A 24,295-nucleotide genomic window follows, 5' to 3' on the forward strand; every position below is an offset into this window, starting at 1 on the left:
ATCACGGGCGACGAGCGGGGATAGAAAAAACGACCCAAATATGAGCGGTCAGCGGTGAAACATCTTTTATACTTCATATAGAGACATATAATTTGTTGTTCCAGAGACAATCGTGTTGTAAAGCTGAAATGTTAACAGTTTACTTCACAGTTTAAGCAATTTTTCAAAAGTGTTGATTGAAAAGGCCATAGACAGGCCTACACAGACTCCCCTGTGTGGTTTTACGTTTGCGACGCAAAAGCCTTTAATTAAAGCTTCGCTCTGACGAGTATGTCTTTGAGCGATTTACCTCTTTTGTATGATATAATCGGAGGCGTTTTGTAAATTGTTTTCAGCATTGGCTGATTTTGGATGAGGTTCCATTCTTGCATCAGTATTTGTTTTAAATTTTTAACCCCTGGCTGGTATGCTGTCACAAAAGGCAATATTTTGCCTTTAGTTTTTTTGGTTTGTTTTTTAAGTGTCGACTGCCTTGCGGCAAACGAGACCTCAGATAACGTTTTTTCAATTAGGCTTTTTGGGTAACCACGTGCTTCAAGTCGTGTTTTGAAGTTACACATGGCCTCCTGGAAATTTCTTTCCGAGGAGTTTGTTCTTAGAAGTCTGATAGCTTCTGCTTTAATAAAGCCTTTCTTAACACCTGGCGGGTGGCAAGATGAATAGTGTGTATATTGAAAGGTCTCGGTCGGTTTGTAGTGAGTTTTGACGTCGAGGATAGCTTCGTTTTGGAATCTTTCACCTTTGTAGACAACCGTGTCTAAGAATGTGATTTCAGTCTCTGAGATTTCAGCCGTGAACTTTATAGTTGGATGGAACGTGTTAGCTTGTTCTATGAATAGATCAATGTCTTGTTTACGAACATCCTACAGGGAGAAAACGTCGTCAATGTAACGCTTCCATACTCTCGGCTTGATACTGCTTTGGTGAAGCAGTTTTGTTTCAATTTATGCCATAAAGAGATTGGCGAAAGCAACCGCCATTCGTGTTCCCATGGCAGTTCCAAAACATTGGAGATAGTTTACTCCGTTGAACTGGAACGAATTTTCTTTCAGTATAAGCCCGAGCATTTGTTTTAAGTAGTGGGACGGAATGGGAGGGCTGTTATTGTGGTATTTTTCGTATGCTTGGCATACTATTGTGATACCCTCTTCCTGTGGGATGTTTGTGTACAAGCTTGTTACATCCATTGATACTAAAATAGTATCATTTGACACTTGCGTTTTCTCTATAAAGTTGATGAAATCAGTCGTATCTTTGAGATAGGATTTTTGCTTTTGAGCAATAGGCTGTAATAAATGATCCACAAAAAATGATATCCTTTCAGTTGGTCCTTCGCAGCCCGATATAATCGGTCTACCCACTGGCAAAGGTTTGTGGATTTTTGTTAAAGTGTAGAAAATCGGTATTCTGGGCGGATTGGGAGTCTGTGAAAGCCACTTTTTTGTCATATCGTCTATATGTTTGCAATAAGCTCATTAACTTTTTTTAATGTGTCAGTGACCATGGGGTTTTCAAGAGGTCGGTAGTGGTCTCTGTTGTCGAGCTGAACCTGGGCCTCTTGAATTTTGTCCCTCTTGTTGAGAATCACTGTTGTGGTGCCTTTGTCAGCACGTTTAAGGTTGATGGCAGTATTGTTTTGCAGTTCTTTGACTGCTTTGTGTTCGTTGTATGACAGGTTGTGTTTTGGCTTTGTTATTTCTATTTCAGCAAGGCTTAACTTGATATTTTCGAAGTAGCGTTCAAGGGCAATAGAAGGTTGTACTGATGGTATCCAGTTTGATTTGACGTGGAAAGGATGTGGTTCCTTGTCATTCCTGTGGAATATATATCTAAGTCTCATTCGCCTAGCGAATTGTTCGAAGTCACGCAACAATTGTTGCCTGATCTTATTTTCATTAGTCACGGGTGTTTCAATAAATTTAAGCCCTTTTGCTAACACGCTGACTTGGTGATCAGTTACTGTATTCAGTGTCTGAAAGGTTTTAAAGGTATTTTTCATTTTTCTCCCTTTCTGTAATAGTGTATTTTTTCTACGCTTTTTGCGTTTATTATTCTTGGATAGCCTTTTTGCTGCAGTGGGTTTGGCGACTGATTTTTCAGAGATGACACTGTTGTACTTTTCAACATGTTTATTATCACTCTGAAAGCGTGTACATATAAGACCTTTCAGCTCTGAAAGCTGATTTTCTATTTTGTCTATCCTGTCGACATCAGTATTTACAGTGTTCCTCAAGGGCGAACGTGATCTTTCACGTGTATTTACATTGTATTGTGATCGAGATTTGGCAATATTAGCCTTTTCAAGTTTGTTCTTGTGACTAACAAGTCTACGCTGATGGAAGCGCACTAGGGCGCTAACGTTTGTTCTTCGGCGTGACTTTTAATAGCGCTTATTTCCTGTCGAAAGGTTTCGTCAGGCGTGACGGATGCCTTCGCCTTGTATTGAAGCGACTTAGGGCAAGTCTTTTGTTGTAAGTGCCTCCGTTGGTTAATAGAGCATTAAAAGTATTGTTCCAGTTAAAGCTTGAGGAAAATTGCTTAACTTTTTAAGTAGCGAAGGGTAACTTGGTAACATTTCGGCTTTACAACACGATTTTTTTCTGCAACTACAAAGCGTACATTTAATTCTTCTTGGTACCCTTCGGATGCCACCGATGCCTTCATTGTTTATTAAAGCAGTAAAAGATATATGTACAATTAACACTTTTGAATTGCTTAACATCTTATTTAGCGAAGTAAACTGTTTACACTTCGGCTTTACAACACGATTGTTTCCTGATACTACAAATGATCTGTCTATATACGAAGTATTAAAGTTGTTTCACCACTGACCACTCGTATTTGGGTCGTTTTTTCCATCCCCGCTCGTCGCCCGTGATGTAGTAACTCCCGTGGAAATTTAGTTCGCGCATGCGGTCTACAGGAAAGCTCAAGTTAATTATTATTTCTCTGGTTAATACAAAATTATGCATTTGCATAAATCTAGCGTCCATGGCAACCCTTTGGGCTAAGATATAGTTTAGCCAATGAAATCTTGCTGCGTATCTAGTGTATGCGGGTGAAATTTAGCATGGCGGATGCTTACACATGGAAGAGGCATTTGCCGTCGAAAATTTGAGTAAAATCGGTCAAATTTTGCCTGTGTTCGACGAAAACACGTTGCTATGGTGGAGTCTAGCAAGCACACCCTATTAAATCAACTGAAAACTTTGATTTCAATTTGGAAAAGGCTCGAATTTTTTCCAGCAAAGCAAGAGTCAAAAGAGAAGACTTGAAACCTTACTGAACAACCGACAGAGGTAAGTGTTTTAATCCGAATTGTTTAAGACTCCATTCGAGGCGCTTTTAATATGTTAAGATCGGCCGTTATGCGACTCCATTTTGAATCTCGGAGGTACTGAATTTCAAGTGAAACAGTCTGTAAACGAATGGAAAGGTTTAGTTTTGGTTCCAAAGATTGTAGTAACACTTTTATTCGTCTAAATTAGAAGTTGAGCAAATAAATTACACTATATTTACACACATAGTACTCGTTCTTAGTCATGACATCGAACCGATACATTGCTATTGAAAAGGAAAGAGTTTTACTCGTTCGCTTTTCGTTTTAAAATTCTTTCTTTAGGTTTGGGAGCTTTCCCTGCTAGTTCCGGAGTCGTGGCAATGTGATGGTTGACAAGGATTTGGCGCAATCTCGTGTCCTTTTTCTTCACATGGTCAAAATGCTGGGACTGGGTATTGAATTCAGAGTGTATTCCTTCAATCCCTTGTTCACCGTAGAATCCAAGGCCCATGTGCCATTGTCGAAGAAAAGGGCAAACATGTTCTTCTAGCATATGCAGCTTTGGTGTGATTGTCATGTCTGGAAATTTTTCCCTAAGGAACTGAAGAAAATTTGTGATGTCTTCCTCTGCAACAAGAAAACAAGAAAAGGTGGACTTAAGACATGATCTTATTGCTGTATTCATGTTTTTCCATGAAAGTCAGGTTTTTTCTTTCAGTTACCTAGCTTATCAATCTTGCCATCATTGAGATAGTCTGCACTGTCATAGACAAAGTGGCAAGCAGCAAATAACTTAAAAACTTGTTCAAATTTCACGCTAATTTCTCTTGCTTGAGAAAGGAGGGAAGGACACAGCTCCTCTGTTTTTGTCAGCACAGCACTGCATTAAGTTTAATGATGTTGTCTTCCTACCAAAAAAACAAATGCAACAATTCAATGAAATTTTGTGACTCAACAAATTCCTACTCTAAGGGTAGAATTTGTGTTACCTTGAAGCAAGTGTGTACATGATTACCAATGAATGATTTTCCATGATAAGCTTGTCTCTCAACATTCATTTTCTTGAGAACCTCATCCAAATGAACCGATAGTGGTCCATTGGCTTTCTCAAAGGCAGCCAATTCCATTTGTTCATCTGCAAGCTTTTCCTATAATGTTGAGATAATACTATTTAAATCTGGGTTATTTGACTTACTGCTTAGTTGCTATAATTTGATAATTTGAGCCCTTGTAATATTACAAATAAATGATCTATAAAATAAAATCGTAACTTCTTTAACTAAAAAATTAAGATGGGTTTGAAACATGTAAAATGGATTTGGAGGATTGTACAGCTATGATACTGGAAAGCACCAATATATTATTTTTACCTCCTCCTTTGCATTTCCAAGGAGTTTTGGCTATCTCCTCCTGTAGTAGTGTAAAGTAGGCAGGCATGATATCAACATTAGCATGCAGACTTTGTAAATTCAGCAACTCCTGTAAATAATTGGCTTTTCCATTAAATTGTTGTGCTTGTCTGGTATGTAGTTGGGCAGCTCTGAATGCCTGGATTTTCTCATCATTCTCTTCACTGTCTCCTGCTAGAACCATTTGAATTTTTTTGTCCAGCTCAAAGCACTGGTTCTCTAGTTTGTCAAACAGTTTCTTAAACAAACCCAAGCTAATGTGAAGTCCAGGAACACAAACCTGAAATAGACAACCATTTAGTTAGGTGGCCTGTAAGTCCCTCTTCAAAGCAATAAAATAAACTCTTGTATCTTACTTTGTCCAATTCAATGTCCAGCAGTTTCTTGTGAATCACATTGTGATAAAACTTCTGTCGACTTGTAACAGAACCATCTGTTACAAACTTATCATAATCCTCTTGAATGTTTTCAAGACTTCGTTTTTCAGCATGCCCATGTTTATGGCAAGAGACTTGCATTACTTCATGATTTATCTTGCACCAAAGACATGGATATTTGCCTGCAAATACAATTCTTATGGTGGAAACCTGTTTCACAGAAATAGTTATGTAGAGTAGAGGCTACATTTATATTCTTTTATTGAATTGCTAAATCATTATTATTTGTATATGTGAATTATTGTCTGGATCATACCTGAGGCACCAGCTATTCCAAATAGCTTGCATAGGAACTCATAGTCACCAAACAGGAAAACCACTTTCTTTTTACCTCTAGAAATGGGCAAAACAAAAATAAAAATTTAATATTATGCTATTTCAAGTCTCTATTCTCCTGATTAACTAAAAGTGTGGTAAATTTTTTTTCACTTACGCCCAGGTTGCTTCTTTCAAGGTGTTTACTTGTTCTTTATATTTCATTAAGGCTGTCTTTAAATTAGCCCAACTATCTTTTGCATGGAACATGGCAAAGACCACTGTGTTGGTTTTAGAATTTGGATGCCTCAGGTTAGCAACCTGGAAGGCCATTTTAAATGACCCACCACCAGCATCTCCTCCAAGTTTTATGTGCGCTTTATTTTCTGGGATTGCATTGTTCCATGTCAGCCTTCCATTCCTAAAATGATAACCAACTATAATTAGACTATAATTCACAGCAATAGGCAACAGAAAATGATAAGCAACTAGCACAAAATATGTGTGGAGTTCAACATTTTGTCTGGACTGGTTGATCAAGTACCTCTTTGCAAATTGGGCACATATACTCATGCTTGATGTTTTCAACAAACTGTTCTGGGTAAAGAGGTTCTGATCCTCTAAAGCTTTGTAGATTCTTTACCTCCTCAGAGAATGAGAGTGAGGCTGGGTCAGGTTGGAAGCTTAAAGTGCCAGACATTCCTTCCACCATTTCCACTTGTTCCTTGGGTTCAGCTGAGTCCTCTCTGGGTTTTATTCCAGGTTTAGTCTTCTTCTTCCTACCAGGTTTCTGTTGATCCTTAAAGAAACTGCAGATCTTACAGTTTCCAGTGCGTTTGTGTGGAGGCCACACATTGATTGCAAGGCGTGTGCCTCCTCTTAAAGCAAGCTTGTAACACTTGTGGCAGAACTTAGGAGGGCACATGTCAAGGTCATCTTTACGAACTTTGACACCAAAGGCTGTGAAAATAATCTCCGTCTTATCGGCGCAAAGAAAACTGTTCTCATACTTATCTTTTGCCTTCTTCAATCGCTCTCCACCAATTCGGCAAATTTTTTCCAATATTTGTTGATGTTCAGAGAGACCAAAGTTAGTCATCTGAATGCACTAATCGAACCGAGTTGTAAACTAAACTTGGATTAAGCAACGCAGTTCTAAGTTGACTCAAGATATGTTCCGAAGTTCCTTTTTCCGGCCTTTTATTGCTTCAGAAGGGTACACCCTTAGGGTTTGTACCTTGTTTCAGGAAGGGGTGTCTATTTATCTCTCTCGATCGGTTCTTTAGGGGGTGCGGGAATATTTGCATTCTTGTGTTATTGCGTGTAGTTCATTCCATTTGAAGGGAGAGGGAATATTCGCCAAAAACCATGTTAATCACGGCCAAGAAAAACGATTTAACTATCAGATCAAAGCACAAATGGTAACATATAATTGTAAGGTTTATTATCCGTGATCATGATTGAAATGTTGACCGAAAGAAACGTCTTGTCCGTGCTTTCACTATTTCACGTAGCTCCCCGTGACAGATCGATGACATACACTTTTCAAGGAGGAAATCACACGCACGTAGTTCGACTTTCTTGCACGTAACAGAAGGCCGTGGACATTTTATCAGTTTGTCATAAATCGTGTATTCTTTGTTTAGCCCATGGGTAAGCATGAGATCATTCAGAGGATAAATTCGCGTAGTTTAGGGGCATTAGTTCGAGGTCAAAGGGGAGATGGACGCCATATTTACTATTTCGGTGGTGATGTGTAATCGCAGATTACACCGCTCAAAACAATTCGGATTAAAACGTCATGGTAAAGAAACTGATGGCAAAGGAGAGAAGTAAAGCCTGAGTTGTTCCTTTATTGAAAGAAAAATTCGAATCAATCAGAATCTTGCCTGAAAATAAGAAGACCTCAGAAAGGCGATAAGTCATCTCGCGTCAAAACAAGATGCCATTAAGCCGTCGCATAGTTAACTATCCCGCACACGCAATCTTCCCTAGGAGAACATTAACCAGGGAAGCAAAATACAATGTCTGCGCATAGGTTAGCTATTTCCTTGGGCTTTGCGCATATACTTTTTGCGACCTAGTTATCAGTGGGCTCTTTCTTGTTGAGCCGTTAAACGTACATTTTCAGCGGTTTCAAATTGAAAATGTCAATGTGACATGCGCGAACTAAATTTCCACTGGCGGGCGTTTTGAAACAGCCGTGAGATTCATCCATCAGCACGATGTCGTTCTGCTGTAAATATTTAAAATCTGAATTAATGAGATGCGTCGGGTCATTAACATCATGTGATCTCGCTCGTTCAAAGCGGCTTACGACCGCTGATCCTTCTTTTAGGGCAAACTCAGCTGTCCAATGGAAGTTGAAAGATGAAATATTTGACACACAACCAACATTTGATGTCACTTTATTTTCTTCTCCGACCAAACTATACACATAAGATTAAACAGTATACAAAGTTGACAATATTTACACTTATTCACTTACATTTATTAAGGTTTACTATTAAGTGTTTTGAGGTTTACTATAGGTATTTCCATTTCTTTTTCTCATACGGGTTTTGTTTTACGCTTACTATCAAGCTAGAAAGAACGCTGTCACTGAGTAATAACTTTTATAAAAAGCAAGAACTCCTGGACATACAGCAAAACACTCACGGCCGGAAATGTTTCAAGTGTGTTTTAATCAACTTCTGTTCTTTTCAGAGTGGAAATACTCTCTTTCTTTTACTTTGAACACATTTTCTACGTTCTGTTGCAGAATAATATATTTTTGTCAGAATAAAATAGCGGATTTATGTAAAAATTCGAAAATTTTCTTACAATTCTCTTGCAAGTCTTTGAGTTTATCTTAAAACTGCCATCTCTAAGGTAATGGATAATTAGGGGCGATAATAAGAATTTACATGACGAGCTTTGGGCCCGAAAAAAATTCGCAGCATGTATTCTACAGAGGCGCTGTCATTCTGTCAACAACTTAGATAATTACATCAACACTTGCAGTTTGTAGGTGTGTCTGCGGTTAATTAAAGCAGGACATGCCATTAAGATCAATCAACAGGTCACAAAGAATTAAAAGCGCTCTTGAATTATAAGGAAAAGGAAAATACTGTACTAGGTTAAAGCAGTAACAAAACGGAGAAAACGATTTGCGTTGAGAAGAATGCCGCAAAATCGATACAAATGTATGTAGCCTCTTTAACTGTATTTAAGATTCGTGGCAAAATAGTGTTCTATTTAAATACTCTTGCATTTCTGGGAATCTTGTAACTCAGTCTCGTTATAAATAAGAAGTATTACTGAAAATAAATTTCAAAGTTTAGAACCCAGATCACTTGCTTCGTTTGCATGTACATTGCGAACGTCATGTATTGTTTACTTGTGCGCCACGCACAGCTCGGCAAGGAATCTTCCGACTATTGTGGTTGGGTTTTATAAAAGTTAAAGGTTCACTTAATAATTAATATTTCATTTAGGCGCGAGTTTCAATTTAGAAAACACAATGAATCTTGGATCGGAATCATTTGGCGCGATCTCATCATGGAGACCGAAGTCTTCGATCGATCGGTTAAACTTTGTAGAGTCGAGGGATCCAATCTAGACCCCAAAAAGCACTGGTACGTGCTAACGGAAAGTTTATGTGGGCTCAGGCCGAATGCTTTCGCAAAGAGTGAAATATTTCGTCGATTTCCTGATGAAATACGGTCTGTTCCGCCAGCAGGCCTCAAGCCCGCCAAAAATGGCTGTTCATTCAACACCAGGCAACCAGGCAACTCGTATGTTGTTTCTTCGTTTGGTCTCTGTGCCGGACTACTCAGACAGAGAGAATTTCCAGCAAATGGATTTGTGCGATCTCAAAACATTATTCCTGTAGTTAATGCGGTAAATGGAATCGCCCTCGACTTCGAAATACCGGACAGTTTAGGCGGGAAATACCCAATGGAAGTAATGTCAAAATGTCAGTCTATAATAGCGGAGCTTGATCACGAGATTCGGGAACTTGAAAGAAGTAATAATTATTTAAATTAATATATGCCTTGCTACCCTCCATTAGCAGCCTCTTCTCCTTCTTCTTCTTTAAATAATGAGTGCCACAGGGACAGCAGAGACATCAGCAGTTTCAGCAGCCCAGGCAGCACCAGTGGCCCTTACAACATCAGTGGCCCCTACAGCACCAGTAGCCCTTGCAGCACCAGCAGCACCGGCAGCCCAAGCAGCACCAGCAGCCCAAGCAGCATCAGTAGCCCCTGGAGTATCAGCAGCCCATTCAGCACCAGTAGCCCCTGCAGCACCAGTAGCCCCTGCAGTACCAATACCACCAACAGCAGTGTTATTGAAGAAACATTAAACAATCCAACTCTAGGTTCCACTTTAAAGAAGAGAAAAGTTGCCAGTGAATGCAGGAAAGCGAAGTCTGAGTTAGATGGTGTGTTGGAAAAGTATCACGAGACCCTTGCCTGTATATTAGGCAATAGTTTTTTGTATGGCACTGATGCAGAGAAGGCAAAGGTCTCAGAAACCATATCAGAAGTGGTCAGTTTAGTCAAGGATTCTCATGGAGTGAAGAAAGGAGTAACAGATCTCCTCTTACCAACCACCTATCAAGACCTGATGAAGAGTATGCATGTGCCTGACTGGGTCTTGCTCTATTTTAAATTGCAAGCAAAATTACCAGATGCTGCATGGCAAACTCTTCTTAATCTCACTCAGCTTGGAGGAAGTGGGATAAGTTTGACCGTATCACCTCAGGGTATTATTTTCAGAGTATAATAACTTTTTATAACTTAATGAAAAGTTTAAAGGTCCCCCCCCCCAAAGAATTTCATGGTTCCCAAAAATTTTAATCCAGATTTTAATCTTATGGGCAAGTAGCTAAAATCACAAGACCTAAAATTTTATATGGTAAGAAGATAAGAAAGACCACCAAGATGATCCCAGGTGATTCCAGATAACCACACCTCTCACCCTTCCACTTAAGTCTTATTTTGTAGTTAGCAGGAAATAAGTTATCTTAATCACAACTGCAGTGTAGCTATACTTCTATGGCAAGCAAAAGAAGAGGGTATGTCAAATTGGTGTACAGATTTTCTGCTTGAAGAATTTGTTGTAGTTTCAAATGTAATTCCCATCCATAAGTCAAAATCATTGTATGATCGCCATAAAATGATCATTGTTGACAATAGTAAAAATGGAAAAGACTGTGTTTTGTATAAAGCTAGTTTTTAAGGTTGTACGCAAAATGCTGTCCATCCAAAAGATACCTACAGATTTCCATTCCTATGGTGTGGACCTTGTGTCAGTACTAGTATGGGCCATACGAGAACAATGCCTGTTCTCACCAGATACTGATACAGTGGAGTTTAATATAAAACTGGATGGACGTCCTCTTGGAGGTAAATATTTTTCCAGTAAATACTTCACATAGTAGTTATCAAGTAAGGCATTGTTTGCCTTGTGGGTAAGTTATTACTGAATATAAGTTTTCCCAGGAATACAAACTAAAGCTACCAATTATATGTCTTAACATTTATTTTGGTGTTTGCTAACTCCTTTAATTTAGGAAGGAATCAAGTGGCTGTTGGGCTTGTACCCATTGACTTTGCCAACAAGAGCTCAGAAAGTGCCCTTTCTGTGTATCCAGTGGCTATTGCCAATTGCAAAGAAAATAGGTTAGTCCCATATTACTACCTCTCGATAAATATCATAACAGACTTACTGGTGCTTGCAGCCATAAGACATGTCATCAATGATTTTTGGTCAGTAAAAGTCTGATCATTAGTGATAAAAGATTTAAATTAATATGAGAATTTCTCAGAAATTGTTGATGATTTTACATTAGTTTGTAAGAGCAAGGTTTTTACTGTGTTCTCTCACTTATGTTTATAATAATTATTCTAGGGGAACAACTCAAACAACTGATATCCAATTTGAATGTCCAGAAATTGAAAAAGGTGGAATCACTGTTGATGGGAAAAAGTACCACATCAATTTCACTGGTAGGTGGATATGCATGAGCCTTATAGCCAGGGACTTGCAATATGTTGTTCAAAATGGTACATTACTCAGAATAATACCCCTCACACTTCTTAAAGGAGGTGAATGTTAGTTTTTGTACTGACTGAAGTTGATTGAATCACAGTCAAAAGTCCTTTCAGTTGTTCCAAAGGCAAACACATCCTATACACAATTAATGTGAGAATTAAATCATTATTAAAATTATGATTCACTTCATACATGGATGTCAGCTTTTCAGTTAATTCTTATCACTTCTCTTGATTAAAAAAAATTGCAGTTACCGGTACCCTTGATTACAAAGCCTTACTTCTTTTACTGCAAAGGGACAATGATCTAGACTTTGTTCTTGGTGGGAAAGGGTATGGTGAATTCTGTGCCTTCTGTGATGCAGTGAGGGTAAGTGCACACAGCAAATTGAATTACTTTGTTTCTCACTTTAAAATTGGATTGCAATTCCCTGTATGGCATTTACCTAGTTGTGTAGCTCGGATTTTCTTTTTAATATTTGTTGTCAGATATTGAGTGTCTTCCAGAATTTTTATTTTTTGGGGGTCCATGTGGAAACCTTATGTAATCATCTTGTCTTTTGCACCTAAAAAACTCTACGTCAAACAATGCAAAGTGACTTCCTTGTTAAAAATGTTGTTGTGTGAAGTTCAAGGACTGTATTTGTCACTGGTAACAGACTCTATCCTTGAGGGTTGATTTTAATGGTCAAAATACAAATTGTCATGCATCAATTGAAACATTTCAATTTATAGGGATGCACATGCCATGGTGTTGACCCTGATGAGACCTGTCTCCACTGTCTAAGATCTAAAGCTAATATTGGCAGGTAAGTAAAACACTTTTAAGAGTTTGGCTTGGTACTCAATCTTTGGGGCCGCAAACAAGTGGTTACATCTTATTTTGTTTTATATATTTTTGTTTTTGAAACATTCCTATTAGGTCTACAGGCCTATGAGATGATCCTCCATTTTTGCTTGAAGAAGACCTTAGCAGTGTAAATCTTTGCTCTTTGCATTGTGAGATGCGTAATTGTGAACAACTATTGGGCTCATTGGGCCTCTTTGCTCATCGTGTTGGCTCATTAGATTCACTCAATGAAGTCTTGTCCCACCATGGGCCTGAAAGCTCTAAAGGCTTTCCGAGGGTAACAGTGAAACTAAAACCTGGACAGCAAACAGCGGTGGAGAGGTAAAACATCAAAGTAGCATCTTTTTCAGGTTGGCTAACTGAAATAACATATTTGTACTCAGTTACCAATTTTGTTCTTAACCTATAATGACTTTTTATCATTTTCTGAGAAGCATTTTTCTTCATTCAATCTTAGTTTCAACACTTACATCCGCTACAAATTTGAAAAATATACTGTTGTAATGTACATGAATTACTTGGTATCAATTTAATTATGTCTGAAACATGAACAAGAAGTTAAGAGCTATCAAGCTAGATTTATGGAAGCATGTTGCTTGAGACAAGTTAATTGATAATTTTGTCCATTCAAGGACGATGAGTGAAAGCTCCTAAAACTCATGTTTCACAGACATCATTTCTATACACGTCTATAAGACAATATTATTGTCCTCTAAACATGTAACAATGTGAATTCACTTTAAATAAATAGAGCTCATATCATGGTCAACTTTGTTTAACATTTTTATTGGATTTGAAGGTAGGATTTGTTTTATTAAATGTTTTAACTGTATTAACTAATTAAGTTTACTGAATTTCATGGTATTTTCCAAGGGTCTTTTGAAAGAGAGGTTCTGAAGAATTTTGACACAATTATTGTGGAGAGATCACTGCCAATGACTAAAGTAATTAATTATTACAAACAGTGCCCAGGTTCAGGAAGGGAACTCATCTTGGGTTATATTACATTTTTTGAAGAACGAAAAATGGTAGGTGGACATTGCACAGCTTAACCACTATAATTTCAGTGATTTTAGCCAATAAAATTAGTTTTTAGTCAAGGAAACATAGTGTCTCTTTTGTCTTTTTTGTAGTACATAACTGATATGCTGGAATCGGGAGAGATAACTCATGATTATGGTTTTGAACAGAGAAAGGCCAGCATAGAAAAAAATTGCGGTAAGTTTAAAATAATCATGCATGATAATAATAGACTCATTATGCTTGATAATAGTAGACTTAATTTCATGAGGGTAAATTATTTTAACTCTGTGGAATTTAAAACTGTCTAACCTGTGGCCCTTAATTAATAAATATGTAATAACAATCAATAAAAGCAAAAATTGCTATACAAGGAGCTACAATGTCAGATGAAGTAAAATATGAGATAATTTTAAGTGGGATTGGGATTGGAAGCATAACATTTACATGAGGATAAATTTCACAGAAACAAACTTTTTTAATCATACATTGACACATTTATTTCAGAATTTGAAAAGTTTCTAAGCAGTAGGAGAGAAGAATGGGAAATGAGGCAGAAGGAGACTGAGGCAAAGTTCCTAGAGTTAAGCAGTTTGTCTGAAAAACTGGCAGCTATTCCAAGTGAGCCTAAGAAGAGAAAGAGGAAAGCCAAAACAGATAGTTACCCTCAGCAGCAGGATCCCTTTGCAACCTATGCAGCTGAAATTCAAGTCAGTTTCTTCAAAAAAGTAGTGCATCACTATTTTTCCTTGTGTGTCATTGTTTCGTTTTTTAACATGTTTCTTGCAGATATAACCAGATTATTTGGGGTGGTACATCAATGCAAAAAACAAGTTTTAACATAATTTGTGTGCTTCAAACTGGTCTTTTCTTTACCTGTACATAATTTGTGCAGTGAGAATAAGTTTTAAAGACAGTAGAAATTAATGCCAGCATGTAGTTTTTAAAGTACTTCTTTCTGAACAATTAGGCTAATAGAAAAGTTCTTTGGTGACAGTCAGAGAACAGAAATGCAAGCTCTTGTAAGATATTAGATAATGTAAAATGTTGCTTTTCAAATTCATTATGTCATAGTTTTGATTGACATGTCTTTCTCATAATACTCCTGACTGGGAAGAATGTTAGGATTAGATCTTTTCCAGTACTCTTTGAAAAAGGTGTGCATGCAGTGACTGGAGAGACATTGCTTTGACAATTTGTGACACAGTCTTTGCTGAAGATGAAGAAGAGCTAATAGATGTACACAATGTAAAGGTAAGCTGTTTTGTGATTCAGGGTTTTTATCAGTCATGGGTGTAAAAATGTCAGATGTAGCATACTGTATGAATAACACTGCTAAGTAGATAGAAATTTTTTCTTTCTATTCTTCATTTCAAACAATTTGTAGTAGAGATTAAATGAAAAGAAATAATGAAAACAGAATTAACAGAGTTTGGAAGTTATGTAAAACTTTTTATCTTTTCACAAGAATTTTATATTTTAGTGTAAGGAGTGGGGCTTCCTTTTGAAAAAGCTGTTTGGCATGCATCTTGGCACAGGAGACTATGGCCACCTTGTTATTGACCACAGTGCAATGCTGCTGCGCTATTTCCGTTCCTTTTACAAGTATTCTGGGCAAGGTTTTGAGGCATCCCACAAACTACATCGCAGTTTGTACTCGAAGGCTGCTAGTCATGACTCATCTGGCCCAGGCCAGTCATGTAAGTTAAGTCAAACAAGGCAAGTCAACCTCATTCATTCCTCATGGTGCAGTGTCATCATACATATTGACAATAACTGACATGAATCAGTATAAAGATAAACCTTTATTGAAGCCTGAAACTGATAAAAATTATTATCATGATTAAAGATTTTTTATAAGTCAGGTGGGTCCTTTTACTCCCTATGACTCATTACATTTAAATGACAATCCATAAAATTTTGCTGGTGTACTAAAAATATTTGGGTTTTTTTATCATTCAGTGGAACAAATTCTAACCCATTGGTTTTCAACCATGTTGTTGTCTTTGAGATACACCTTTCGTGAAGCCAAGAACTGCATTGTGTTTGGTGAGTGTATGTGGAGATAGAAAGAGTTTCAGGAGATGCTTAAAATATTATTTTTCTCATACTCATTCATTGCTTTTACTCTAGGAAAGAAAAAGTTCTCCTTTCATGGGTGCAGGTGGAAGGCAATCAATCCAAAAAAGTGGTCTCAGGAGCATCAGGATTGGATTTTGATAGTAGACAATTTGTTTACTCAAATATTTGGTGATGACTACTTGAGCTGTGGTTACGATAGAGATAAGGGGACAAGTATCGATGAAACTATTTTGTCAACTCTTGTAGATTATAATCACGACCAGTGGGAGAGTGGTTATTTAAATCAACAGACAGCAGCATGCACACGTACACCTTCTAAGGGGTATGCTCCCAAACAACTTACATTCTTACCTACTTCCCATGAAGCTCCCATAAAGTCCATTGGAAGTGAAATCTCCCAAGAGGATGTTGTAATTCTTGATGAAGGAGGTGACAGTGATCATGAGGAGCCAAACAGCCTCAGCAATAGAATTGAGCAACAGCTATCAACTGCCATATCCTCAGCATCCACCAGAGCTGAAATAGCTGCCCTAGCCACTTTGATTCCCCCAGTATCCTCTGCCAGTGGCTCTCTATCCCTCATGACTGGTCCTGTACCTGAAAGTAATTCAGTGTTTACAAACCCTATATGTGTAGTTGAACGTCCATGCCAAGCTGTCCTTGAAAGAGCTGAGACTCTCCTGACTGATGCAAGAACAATCCACTTGGTGTTGTCATTTCAGGGCTAGGACAGTTCTCTGAACAAGGTTTGAGAACTCTGAAGACGTTTTGTGCTATTTCTGAAACAAAACACAAGGTAACTGCAGAATCTAAATGGCTCGCTGAACTAAATTGCACTCAAGAAGAGCTAAAACTTATTCAGAGAGTTCTATGGAACAAACCAACAGCAAATCCCATTCTGGCATGTGACTATAAAGCTATTGATGTCCTTTCCTTCTCTGATCTTGCAGAAGAAAGGTATATTGACAGCTTTGTCATTGATGTCTCCATCAGCAAATACATTGAAGAGAGCTATTCACAAGGACATGAGAACACATTGTATTTACCCACTGAATTTTTCCAGTGGATGCATGTCCAAGATAAAGGTTTCAAACTTGGGAAGTTAAAAGAAAGAGCTTCTCAAATAACTTTGTTTGATAATATTTGCCAAATACTAGTGCCAGTCTTCTTGGTAAACTGATGGGGCCTGATCTATGTCAACTTTGCTGGTAAGCAGGTGCATTTTGATGATGGCCTTATGTCTGTTGTGCCTCCAGTAGCCCTTCCGTTTGTCAAAGATGCTTTGAATCTCCTTCTTGAATTATACCCAGATCACCCATCCCTACAAACAAAGTTTTGGCTCTCAATCCAAGGTTTTCTGCGTTTCGGAATGCCTTCTCAGTTGCCAGTTGATGATAAGATGGTTGGTGTTGGAAGTTGTGGGATTGGGGTCATCATGGCTGCCAGAGACTTCATCCAAGATGGGCCAAAAACTGTCAACAATATCAAGTGGAGATATTCCAATATGCATAACCACAGAAAGGAACTCATGTTGCAGATTCTAAAGTGGGCAGGGTATGCTAGCTAGATATTCCAGAGTTGCTACATATCCATTTGTGTTCAGCCCTGGGTAGTGTATAGTTTTTATCATATCAGTTTCTCCTTGATAGTGTATACCTGAGGATTTAAGTTTTTTCACCAAACTTGAGTTCTCTTGGGTAGTGTATACCTGAGGATTTCAGTCCTGATCAAACCCAAGCTCTCTTGGGTAGTGTATACCTGAGGGTTTCAGTTTATTCACCAAGTCTGAGCTCTCGTGGGTAGTGTATATCTGAGGGTTTCAGTTTGTTCACCAAACCAGAGCTCTCTTGGGTAGTGTATACCTGAGGGTTTCAATTTGTTCACCAAACCTGAGCTCTCTTGGGTAGTGAATACCTGAGGGTTTCAGTTGTGATCAAACCTGAGCTCTCTTGGGTAGTGTGTACCTGAGAGTTTCAGTTTGTTCACCAAACCTGTTAACTCTTGGGTAGTGTATACCTGAGTATAACATAAAATTTTCCTCTCCGTTGAGACTGTCACCTTGCCGTGGTGGAGGGGCTAGAGTGTCTCAATGATCCTTTGACCTATAACTGACAGTGGATGCCTAGACTTTCAGTCTAGGTCAAGGGAGAGAGTCCAGACAAAGAGCAGTCTCCAGATATTAATTAGTGTGACTTAAGTGTGACAATCTTTCATGCCCTCCTGGGTACTGTATACCTGAGGGTTATTTTTAATCTCTTCTATACCCTCTTGGGTAGTGTATACCTGAGGGTTATTTTTAATCTCCTCTATACCCTTTTGGGTAGTGTATACCTAAGGGTTACTTTTAATCTTTTTAAAATCCTCTGGGTAGTGTATACCTGAGTATAACATAACATTTTCCTCTCCGTTGAGACTGTCACCTTGCCGTGGTGGAGGGGCTAGAGTGTCTCAATGATCCTTTGACCTATAACTGACAGTGGATGCCTAGACTTTCAGTCTAGGTCAAGGGAGAGAGTCCAGACAAAGAGCAGTCTCTTGATATTAATTAGTGTGACTTAAGTGTGACAATCTTTCATGCCCTCCTGGGTACTGTATACCTGAGGGTTACTTTTAATCTCTTCAATGCCCTCTTGGGTAGTGTATACCTGAGGGTTATTTTCAATGTCCTCTATACCCTCTTGGGTAGTGTATACGTGAGGGTTATTTTTAATCTCTTCTATACCCTCTTGGGTAGTGTATACCTGAGGGTTATTTTTAATCTCCTCTAAACCCTTTTGGGTAGTGTATACCTTAGGGTTACTTTTAATCTTTTTAAAATCCTCTGGGTAGTGTAGACCTGAGGGTTATTTTTAATCTCCTCTATACCCTCTTGGGTAGTGTATACCTGAGGGTTACTTTTAATCTCTCTCATACCCTCTTGGGTAGTGTATACCTGAGGATTACTTTTAATCTCTTTCATCCCTCTTGGGTAGTGTATACCTTAGGGTTACTTTTAATCTTTTCAATGCCCTCTTGGGTAGTGTATACCTGAGGGTTACTTTTAATCTCTTCAATGCCCTCTTGGGTAGTGTATACCTGAGGGTTACTTTTAATCTCTTTTATACCTTCTTGGGTAGTGTATACGTGAGGGTTACTTTTAATCTCTTCAATGCCCTCTTGGGTAGTGTATACCTGAGGGTTACTTTAACCTCTCTCATACCCTCTTGGGTAGTGTATACCTGAGGGTTACTTCAAATCTCTTCAATGCCCTCTTGGGTAGTGTATACCTGAGGGTTACTTTAACCTCTCTCATACCCTCTTGGGTAGTGTATACCTGAGGGTTGCTTTTAATCTCTTTAATGCCCTCTTGGGTAGTGTATACCTGAGGGTTACTTTTAATCTCTTTCATACCCTCTTGGGTAGTGTATACCTGAGGGTTACTTTTAATCTCTTTCGTACCCTCTTGGGTAGTGTATACCTGAGGGTTACTTTTAATCTCTTCAATGCCCTCTTGGGTAGTGTATACCTGAGGGTTACTTTTAATCTCTTTCATACCCTCTTGGGTAGTGTATACCTGAGGGTTACTTTTAATCTCTTCAATGTCCTCTTGGGTAGTGTATACCTGAGGGTTACTTTTAATCTCTTCAATGTCCTCTTGGGTAGTGTATACCTGAGGGTTACTTTTAATCTCTTCAATGCCCTCCTGGGTAGTGTATACCTTAGGGTTACTTTTAATCTCTTTCATACCCTCTTGGGTAGTGTATACCTGAGAGTTACTTTTAATCTCTCCCATACCCTCTTGGGTAGTGTATACCTGAGGGTCACGTTTAATCTCTTCAATGTCCTCTTGGGTAGTGTATACCTGAGGGTTACTTTAACCTCTCTCATACCCTCTTGGGTAGTGTATACCTGAGGGTTACTTTTAATCTCTTTAATGCCCTCTTGGGTAGTGTATACCTGAGGGTTACTTTTAATCTCTTTCATAACCTCTTGGGTAGTGTATACCTGAGGGTTACTTTTAATCTCTTCAATGTCCTCTTGGGTAGTGTATACCTGAGGGTTACTTTTAATCTCTTTCATACCCTCTTGGGTAGCGTATACCTGAGGGTTACTTTTAATCTCTTCAATGTCCTCTTGGGTAGTGTATACCTGAGGGTTACTTTAACCTCTCTCATACCCTCTTGGGTAGTGTATACCTGAGGGTTACTTTTAATCTCTTCAATGCCCTCTTGGGTAGTGTATACCTGAGGGTTACTTTTAATCTCTCTCATACCCTCTTGGGTAGTGTATACCTGAGGGTTACTTTTAATCTCTTCAATGCCCTCTTGGGTAGTGTATACCTGAGGGTTACTTTTAATCTCTTCTATACCCTCCTGGGTAGTGTATACCTGAGGGTTACTTTTAATCTCTTCAATGCCCTCTTGGGTAGTGTATACCTGAGGGTTACTTTTAATCTCTTCAATGCCCTCTTGGGTAGTGTATACCTGAGGGTTACTTTTAATCTCTCTCATACCCTCTTGGGTAGTGTACACCTGAGGGTTATTCTTAATCTCTTCTATACCCTCCAAGGCAGTGTATACCTGAGGGTTACTTCAAATCTTTTCTATACCTCTTGCCTGAGGGAGTTAAGGTATAGCTTGTTATATATAAGGAAGGTTGTAGTAACTTGAACTTAGGTGTTCCAGTTATTTTCCACATGTGAACTACACAATTCTCAACCGAAGGATCTTTAAGTGAGATGAACTTGTAGTTTATTTGTCTTTTTCCTCCCAAAATATATATATATATATATATTTTTGTTTTTGTTGTTGTTTTTTTTTTTTGTTTAAGTATTGTGCTTTTTTTTGGTTTTCCCCAAGGTTGCTTTACAGATAGGGTGAATTCCAGTTTGATTTGGCATTGTAGACAAAAAGGCGTTTTTAGTCTTACCTCACAAATTTTATTTATTAGATTTAGTACGTGTACAGGACATTTATGCAATGGATCCTCAATTCAGTAACATTAGGTACATTCCTCAACTGAACTGACTTTAAAAATAAAAAGTAACTGGAATTAGAAAAACATTCTGTGTAACTTAAAGAATTATTCAAGATGAACACGACTTACAAATAGTCTGATGCTCATTTTTCCCACGAGACTTGTATGATACAAGTTTGGCCACCAAATGACATCTATCTCGCGGGTAGCCCGACCTTCTCCGTACCCAACTATTAGATTACTTATGCACGTTATCCTAGCTCTTGGTATTGCCCCGTGGGCTTTTCTTTTGGCAGCAAGGAGAGCTTGTACGGGATCAGCGTCCCCTTGTTTTTCGTGCTCTGCGACTAGTACGTGTCCATTCCACGATGCTCTCTCTTTCAAAGTGACAATGTTTTGTTTGGCCAAAGCATGTTTAGTTACGCCAAGGTCAAAAAAACGGTCTAACACTTTCCTTGTGGAGGAGTATAAAATGGGCGCTCGCCAGATCTTTGAGGAACTGTTGAAACTATTTTGTGGGAACCATGTTGTATTCCAAAGTCTGCCAATTTCCTGTGAAAGGAAATGAACCTGATTGAGTATATATCGGTAAATCAACTGACACTTATAATCTCTAGGCTTTGAGACTTGGCGAGTGTAGTGTTCCCCTGACAATACAATGTACAATGCAGTGCAAATGACTTAATCTCTTCATCCATATTATGTAGAATTTTGCGAAATGGAGCTTTTAGATTATAGGCAGACGCAATAGATCACACTGTGCGAAAGAAGTGACATCAAATACTTACATCTTTAAGGGGTTTGGGGACTTGTTAAAGGCGATTTTTTCCTGCTTATCTCGACTGAATCGAAACTAAACAATCATTTAATGGAGTAAATAGTCTTGCCAAAAAGAAGCGGAAGCTAGGTCACGGAGTGACTGGTAAATATATTTTTCAGAGCTTTGTTAGACGCTACTGCATTCACATGCGAGTTTTACCTCACTTCTAAGTTTTACCGTTCTTTGAACCAACTTAAGTATATGATGACCTACCCATTTGTTACTTGAGTGAAGTTACTTTTATGCTTGTAATGGTGAATTCCGTTCAAGTGATCCACAACTCCAGTCAACCACGTTTTGTATTCGCTTCTAACAGCGCGGGATCTTAGACCTTGAGCTGCTATGAGCTGCACTTCTTTGTCGTCTTGGAAAAACGCGGCTCTTCTTGGGATTGGCCTGTCTTCGTGGCATTTCTCAGAGTGCTTTACAAGCGCTTGAAATGTTTTTAACTTTTTGGAGCATTCGTCGCAATGTAAGTGCATATCAGCCATACTTATCGAGCAGAGTATCGGACAGCACTGTGCATAGCACGCCTAAGGTAGTGATTGTAGAAAGCTAGTTCCTGTGACGTAATTTTAAAGGTAAATATTTGAACAAACTAGTGAGAAGCACTCTTCAAGGCGTGACATATTTCATGTATGACATAACTATTTTGGGGTTATGTCATGCCTAATATATGTTACACTTTTTTTTTTACGCCCGTTTCCTGGACGCATTGCCATTTTGATTGTGGTTAGGTAAAGATACAGGTATTACTCGGTACTATATCGATCTAAGTCCATTTGACATTGCTCTTGTCCTGTTACAATCATGGAGTCAAATAAGCAGCGAAAAACTCAAAAGAGAGAATATTCGGAACAGCGTCAAGAATATTATAAGAATTTGAGAAAACAGCAAAAAAAGGAAGAGAAAGGAGAGAGCTAATTTATCAGAAGGAGAGTTAAAGCGAGGCCAAGCAACCACAAGATCCAGACGTCGCTTAGTCATAGATCTACCAAAAGAACCATCAAAGAAGAGAAGACTGGGTGATTCTGAGCAAAACTTGCCCAGGGGGAAAATGATGGTTTCGGCATCTCTTCAAAAGAATCAGGGAAAAAAAGAGAAAGAAGTCATTGAACGTCCAGCAGCACTAAAGGCCACTGAAGGCACGACTTTCAAAGAGCTTGCACCGGAAAATTTGGTTCGAGACCAAGGTGCTCGGTCGATCGGTAGCGGCACTTTCGGAGATTGTTACCCAGGAAAATACCGCGGCATTTCTGTGGTGATTAAAGAATACAAAGAGAAAAGAGATTTTAGCTTTTCCTTTTTACAAAGAGAAGCAAGACACGAGGCGCAAGTTTTGCAACAATTAGGGGATCATCTCGGCATCCCACTTTTGTTTGGCGTCGTCTTGAAGAAAAAGCTCGTCAGTCTCGTGCTAAAATACTATGGGGACGGTGGCGAAAGCCTCGCAGTTTACAAAGCGGCGAAAAACAGTAGCGTTTCCGAGCAAAAGGATTGGAACAGGATTCTTCATAACACAGCAGTCGCGTTAGACCACATTCATAAGTGTGGATTTACGCACAATGACCTCAAATGCAATAACGTTGTTTTAGAGAAACGTGAAGACCAGCTTCTTCATCCCGTTATAGTCGATTTTGGCAAAAGTGTTGCCTTCACGAAAGCTAAAAAATGGCCGTCCCAAAACCGTCGCATTTAAAAGGCCATTATAAGAATAGTTACATTGCGCCGGAGCTTGTAGACGGAACGGGAAAACCATCAATTGAAAGCGATGTTTATTCTCTGACTTACACAATTAACAAAGTTTATGGACTTTTAAAGTTCAAGATCATGCCCTGCATTAAGAAGGGTTTGTCGGAGGTATCCACAAATAGGCCGTCGATCATAGAAATAAGATCAGCTCTACGTGCCGCTTTTTAGGCTTTTTTCTTGTTTCTTCGTAATATGTATTTTATGCCGTGACATTTGGCAGGGACTATATCCAGACATTGCCCGCGAATTATTGTTGCCCTGTTCAGACATTGTTTATAGAAAGACAATAAGCCTAAAGCATTACTATTTAGGTTATTTGAATTAGACCCGTTGAGTTTTTCTGCGGCATTTCCCTGGACTATCGTTTCGTTGTGCAAATAAATTAGTCGAAATTAGTGTTGTATCTGGAAATTCATTAAACATGTAATCATCGGAAGTTGCGGTTTTTCTCATTTAATCGAGTGGAGCCTAATTGACTTTTTCTGGCGATTATCGGATGTCCTGGGGTGTTCAGCGAATACTTCATGCCACCTTGAGGTGTCAAACCTTGGCTGGAATTACATATGCAAATGAGCTGGCTGCACATTGAATGTGCAGCCAGCTCATTTGCATAAATTTTTTTCGGGCGCAAAGCTCGTCATGCAACGTTATTTGCCACGGTACCATGGTGCTTTACGTCGAAATACCTCAAAGTTAAAAGAGTCTAGGTAGTTAAGAAAAAAATTGAAGCGTTTGGAGTTAACTTTCTACAAAATTCTTATACTTAAAATAAGAAAATAAGATCGTAAACAGATGTAAAAGACATCTAACGTCTTAAAATCAAGTTGATTTGTGGCTTCAAAAAGAAAAAGCCGGCAGCCGATTAATTTAATTTTTTCTCTAGATTTGAACCAATTTGATTCAAGAAAGGATGAGGCATCTTCTCTTTTTGGGTAACAATTGTGTCAACAAACATTGAGCTATTCAATAATTTTCGTTCTAAATCTGATAATGACAGTATAGACGACGTCATGGTTAACAGCAAATCGCCCAGCTCAGTCCTCTCTCACAAGTACAGAAATTTAGTCAAGGTATCCATAGGGGCGGGAACTTGGACAGATCGAGTTAACACGCTCCACCACCAGTCTAATGACTTCCATCAAGATCTCATGGAAGTGATGACGATGATGATATTTGCTGATCATTCGACTGAAGCCTATTGCATCAATTAAGGACAACAAAACAAGGAACATCACCAATCCGTTAAAAAACCGTTTTCGGACAAAATGAGCTAAAATTCTTAGAAACTTGAGACGAAAATTATAATGCAGGCCAAGTTGGGTCAACAAAAGCATATTTTGTGTGGAAACTGAAATGACCTTTAAAATGACCTTTGGTCGAGTCAGCCCACAGG

The 24,295-nt window shown here is 38.6% G+C and overlaps 1 protein-coding gene and 3 pseudogenes across 1 annotated transcript; 2 read left to right on the forward strand and 2 right to left on the reverse strand.

The window, feature by feature from the left end:
* Nucleotides 1-248: 248 nt before the first annotated feature.
* Nucleotides 249-1,999, reverse strand: LOC136283693 (uncharacterized; annotated as a pseudogene).
* A 1,585-nt stretch (nt 2,000-3,584) lies between these two features.
* Nucleotides 3,585-6,480, reverse strand: LOC131788329 (uncharacterized; annotated as a pseudogene).
* A 2,933-nt stretch (nt 6,481-9,413) lies between these two features.
* Nucleotides 9,414-16,941, forward strand: LOC131787429 (uncharacterized; annotated as a pseudogene).
* Nucleotides 16,942-22,210: 5,269 nt separating this feature from the next.
* Nucleotides 22,211-22,849, forward strand: LOC136283694 (calcium-dependent protein kinase 1-like). The gene has a single exon (XM_066172893.1). The coding sequence runs from the start codon at nt 22,211-22,213 to the stop codon at nt 22,847-22,849; it is 639 nt and encodes a 212-aa protein (XP_066028990.1).
* The last annotated feature ends 1,446 nt before the right edge of the window (nt 22,850-24,295 follow it).

Source organism: Pocillopora verrucosa, chromosome 10 (assembly GCF_036669915.1).
Source record: "Pocillopora verrucosa isolate sample1 chromosome 10, ASM3666991v2, whole genome shotgun sequence".
Classification (NCBI taxonomy): domain Eukaryota; kingdom Metazoa; phylum Cnidaria; class Anthozoa; order Scleractinia; family Pocilloporidae; genus Pocillopora; species Pocillopora verrucosa.

Bases quoted from the DNA above. Each gene is read 5' to 3' on its own strand.
- LOC136283694 (XM_066172893.1), top strand. From the start codon at position 22,211: ATGGTTTCGGCATCTCTTCAAAAGAATCAGGGAAAAAAAGAGAAAGAA.